We start from the raw sequence: 2,258 nt of genomic DNA, 5'->3' as shown, positions 1-2,258 counted from the left end.
ATTCCACATTTAACCATGCCCTCTGACCTCCCTAAAAAATTTCAGCGGCAATGGCCTTAGAGAAGTGCCTAGGATTCTTCCTGGAGTCTTTCTTTAGCAGCCTTTCCTCAGCCAGAGGCTTCTGGTCTTAAGCTCAAAGGACAGCAGAGGATTCTCAGGGTTAGTGGATAACTTCATTTTTGGGGGAGCCCTTTTTACATAGTGCAGAAACTTACATAGTGCATCACTCTTCCCTTCTTTGTGTAGATGACCCTTTATAAGGACAGAAATATTTATAGATGCATCTATCAGTGCTCTTCCTCACCATTTCACTTTTCTTTGGAGCTCACTTTTTGTGCTTAGATTTCCTTTTAAATATGTAGGGACACCATTGTCTAGTATTGTCCATTAATAATTCATTGTAGATATAGTCATTTTAATCTGCAAGTAACAGTGGAAACAATACTTTACTCTTTAAATCTCCATCACAAACATCTCACATTTGACTCCTGCCCATGTCCCCTGTGCCATTGTGGATCAATCACTACTCATTTATGGCATCTCTATTTAACTGTTTACTGGTTTGTCTCCCTCACCATACTGCTAGAGGGAAAGAACCATGTCTTAACTCATTTTTTATATCTCCAGTGGCCACCAGGCATAGATTTTTGTAATTATTAAATATGCAGTTACCCATACTTCCAGGCCAATGGGACTTCTAGTTACACATTTGGACCCTTTATAGGTTCAGTGAGTCTTGGGATGAAAATTTTCCCTACTGCCTAAGTTGTGTTTTACTGGTAATTCTCAAATTCATTTTAGTCCATGGGCTAGTGTTTCCTTATATCAAGATATTGACCAACTTACCTACTTGCAGAGAGAAAAATAATTATTCATAAAGCTCACTAGACTGGGAAGGAAAGTGAAGTTTGAAGATAAAGTAAATGGTATTATTTTGTTTTTAATAAATATCATGTATAAACTATGAACCCATGCTAAAAAGTAAAGATGGTTACATTTAATCAGGAAAACTACATAACAAAAGGGGACAATTCATATACTCTTTAACTGCCTATTTCTAGAGAATCTATATTTTATCCACCACCACTGTACTAAAACTTGATGGCTTTTATAGGTGTACATCTAAATTATCAAACCAACTGCATTTTCATATAGTATAGTTCACTTCAAGGTTTGTTAATAGAAAAAGCGTCAGGTATGCTTTTGCAGTGATTTCTATATGTCATGTGCACACAGGCATTTTAATTTGCAGGCACATCTTATTTGCTTTACGTGAACTGAGAACCACATTATCCTCACATTATTCAATATTTTGACCCCATGATCACGATTCATTACAGTAGGTCAGAGCTGCTCAATGCAATCACACCTTTTCATTCCTCAGCTTCCTCTTACCAATCTATATTTTCTTTAATACCATACCTCAAGTGCTGTTCTGAACTGTCCTGCCGCCACGGCGTATTTCTTTTGTCTGTAGCAAGAGCTGGCATCTTTTAAGGCTACCTGAAGCCATTTGTCAATCTGAGGCAGAAAGCTGACATTAGGTACACGCAAAGGGTCTACTGTTTCGGCCGCTCCGCATGTTGGCCGAGTCCCAGTGGATGTGAAGGACTCCATGAACTCATAGCTCACGTCCTCTTCATTGACGTAGACCAACTTCACCTCCACATCCATGATGTTCTTTAAGGGGATGTGAGGCAGAGGCAGGGTGATCAACGGGCTGTCAAGTTCCATGATCTTTGCCTCTTTCTTTCCAGCTGGCTTTTCTTCAGCTTCTGCCTTCCTTTTAAAGGCCAATTTCTCTAAGTCATTGCTTTGTTTTTCTTTGATGCTCTTTGCCATTTTTATTCTTTCGACTGTGCTTTCTACTTGTTTGTCTCCGCAGCTTTTCTTAATCTCTTGTGGCATTTCCAGAATGCTGGGTGGATTTGCCAAGGTGGACATTTTCTTGCTTGTGTTTATCTTTGGGACAAGCTGATCAGGATAGACCCTATTTACTGTATTCTCCAAGTATGTACTGCTTCCTGAATCCATTGAGTCCCCCCTGAAACTCCTGTAGGGGTGAGAAGAAGGAAAATAATTAAAACTATTTTGAAATTGCAATGGTTTAAGACTGTGGCCAAATTCATTTAAAACACTGTTTTATTCATCATAGGTATTTATCTCCATAAAGTAAAACTGTATGTACTTTATCTGCTGACTGTTTTACTAAGGAAGTGTATGTTTCAATCTCAAAACTCACCAAGAATCTGTTGAAA

The 2,258-nt window shown here is 38.6% G+C and overlaps 1 protein-coding gene across 1 annotated transcript in view; it reads right to left on the bottom strand.

The window, feature by feature from the left end:
* Positions 1-2,049, bottom strand: part of SPATA16 (spermatogenesis associated 16) — a gene marked incomplete at its 3' end in the record, with an annotated part of 204,093 nt that extends 202,044 nt beyond the window's left edge. The window contains exon 1 of the mRNA XM_081077396.1: positions 1,423-2,049. Coding sequence (XP_080933522.1) covers positions 1,423-2,034 — 612 coding nt within the window. The 5' untranslated portion in view covers positions 2,035-2,049. The remainder of the gene's footprint in view (positions 1-1,422) is intronic.
* Positions 2,050-2,258: the final 209 nt, after the last annotated feature.

This window comes from Rhinolophus hipposideros (assembly GCF_964194185.1).
Source record: "Rhinolophus hipposideros genome assembly, chromosome: 2".
NCBI lineage: Eukaryota > Metazoa > Chordata > Mammalia > Chiroptera > Rhinolophidae > Rhinolophus > Rhinolophus hipposideros.
This window is presented reverse-complemented; position numbering and strand designations above follow the sequence as displayed.